General features: G+C 32.9%; 1 protein-coding gene across 6 annotated transcripts in view; it reads left to right on the top strand.

Moving 5' to 3' along the window:
* Positions 1–2,242, top strand: part of LOC135222901 (serine-rich adhesin for platelets-like) — a 156,821-nt gene extending 154,579 nt beyond the window's left edge. For 5 of the 6 annotated variants that reach the window (XM_064261288.1, XM_064261289.1, XM_064261292.1 and 2 more), the window contains one exon: positions 709–2,242. In XM_064261288.1, coding sequence (XP_064117358.1) covers positions 709–2,061 — 1,353 coding nt within the window. In that variant the 3' untranslated portion in view covers positions 2,062–2,242. The remainder of the gene's footprint in view (positions 1–708) is intronic. The other variant, XM_064261293.1, reaches the window with a different exon arrangement.
* The last annotated feature ends 272 nt before the right edge of the window (positions 2,243–2,514 follow it).

The raw sequence follows: 2,514 nt of genomic DNA, 5'->3' as shown, positions 1-2,514 counted from the left end.
CCTATCTATTTGGTAATGTATATCTATGGTTGTGATATGACATTTTTTATCACTTCATTTCGTTCACGTCAATTTTGCTATATGGAAAATAGTTTTACACAATAACGTTCTAAAGATATCAGTGACTGTTTTTAACGTCATTACATATGATTTCTTTCGTCTTTGAAAAGAAAAATCGATAAATAAGGCATGAATCGTGCGTCAGGCAAGTGAACGAAAAATTATGAAACTCTGCCACGAGTTTTTTATGCCGACAGTACATACTGGTAAGTAGACTCTGTCTCCAGAGAAGGCTACCATATAAAGGGCGCATTTTAGCATTTTGTCTTTTACTTAACAATTATGTACTACATACTAGTGTATTGAGACTGATTTGTTACGCCTGAAGAATAATTAGCATTTCCAAACTCTTCTATTGTCTTCAGAAAACTAAGTAATTTAGCATACAGTCATGTCAGTGATTTGCTAATGACTTCAGGTGATTGATGAATAGTGTATGAATAATGAAACCTAAACGTTGAATATTGAAATAAAGTGCACAGATAATGATTTTGAAGGCATTAGCATTGAAGACAAAGAAAAAAAGTTACTGTGCTAGAAATATTTTGGTATAGCACAAAAATATTTTGGTATAGCACAATTTCATTGCAAGTTTTGTTATTAGTTTTAAGTGTACTTTGTTCAACAGCATATTCTTATCTTTTACAGATGTATGCTGTGGAACCTTGTAAAAGGTATGCCAGGTTTTTGAAGCTGTTTATTCCTTTTTATCTTACTAACTTCAACACAACTGGTTTAACATTCACACATCCTGCTCCGCTTGTGGTAATTATGAAATACTCCCCCATAAACTACTTTCATTCTTATGTGGACACCGACGAAATAATAATGCAGTGCATAAAAAGGTTTTGCCTAGATGTAAAGGAAATTCACTTTGAAAGCCGAATGTCCGATCCATGTAGGGTATCAGAGGAAACCATGTTTAATATGTTCTTTGGAAATCATGACAGGATGTTTGTGTTAGGGAAGATTGGTGAACCTGACAACATTGCCATGAGCTTTCAGCATTTAAGGAAATTAAGATTGAGCTTCCCCAGCATAAAGTATGATGAATTAATCTTTTGTTTGAAGTACTTTTACTCACATGTTGAGCTTGAATTTGCCAAAAGTATTAATTATCCTTCGAAGAGTCTCACTTTACTTAAAGATTGCCTTGATCTTCCTCCATATCTTAGTGGGAAAGAGGAAAATGTGTGGAGTACTGTTGAATTTGAAGTCCAAACAGACGTATTTAGGATTGATGAGAAAGACATTGAATTTGAAAGTCTCTTCCCCAAAATAAGAAACATTCATTTCATTTATTTCATGAATGTCCTTACCCCTAATCATAAATCACAGTTTCAGGACATGTTAAGACTATGTCATTGCAGACATGTTGCCCTTAGGTTGCCAATCATAGATCAATTAGTCAAAGGCAAAGTTTATTGGACAGAATTATTTGAAGGTGTGGGGAGCTCATTAAGTGAAGTTCATATAGATATGAAGGCAAAGTTGCATGTGAAGGAACTAAGTCAAGTACTAAATGGGTGCCCTAATTTAGAAACACTTTCTGTAAGTGTTGCAGACTTTATCCCAGTAGATCAGTCAGAGCAGTTAGAGCTTGGCAAAATGAAAAGGTTGAAGTATCTCAGTTTAGGTGCCTCCGATTGGGAGATTTTCGATTATGTCACTTCAGAGCCTGTTATTAGCTTGATCATTGACAAGACTGAAGGTTTAGAGGTCTTGGAACTAGATGGAATTAACAGTAGTATATTTGATGCTCTGGTTGCAAATGGTTCTTTAGAAAAAGTAAGTGTAGTGATTATGTCTCCTTCATCTCCTTTAGAGGCTTTTAGGGAGTCAGTGAAGAGTTTAAGTAAATATTTAATTTTGAAGTTCTACTATATTCATGGTGAAGACTATAGCAATTTCAAACATAGTTTTATTAGGAGTAGAATAAGAATTGAATATTGTGAAGGAAGACAGATAGGGTTACAGAATCCATACTGTGAACGCAAGTAAAATACAGTAACTGTAAGCCTGTCTTTTTTTTATTTTAAATTAAAGGTCTTGGAAAGTTTGTTTCTTGGAGAGTTTTGTTATTTAAATTTTTGTACTTCAATGAACAATTTAAAAATATAAGAATCTGTATTGAAAGATATGAATTATTTGTGATTTATAATAGAGTATTGATTTTGTGATACTCTAGTTTATTATTATCCTGTATAATTCTCAAGTTTTCCAGTCACATTTAAGCAGTTGGGAATAGAACACTGTATGTAATTGAATGTGATAAATTTTAAATTCTTGAGAATCTACTTGATATGCAGCACTAAATTTGTTGCCTTTTACACACACTGAGTCATTAGTAGTCATTTTGCAGAACTACATTTTTATCTATTATTGAAAATCTATTGTAAAAATGGTTTGGGCTCCAATTATATACGTATATATAAAAAACCAGTTTGTTAGGGA

The sequence above is a fragment of the Macrobrachium nipponense genome, chromosome 8 (genome assembly GCF_015104395.2).
Source record: "Macrobrachium nipponense isolate FS-2020 chromosome 8, ASM1510439v2, whole genome shotgun sequence".
NCBI lineage: Eukaryota > Metazoa > Arthropoda > Malacostraca > Decapoda > Palaemonidae > Macrobrachium > Macrobrachium nipponense.
This window is presented reverse-complemented; position numbering and strand designations above follow the sequence as displayed.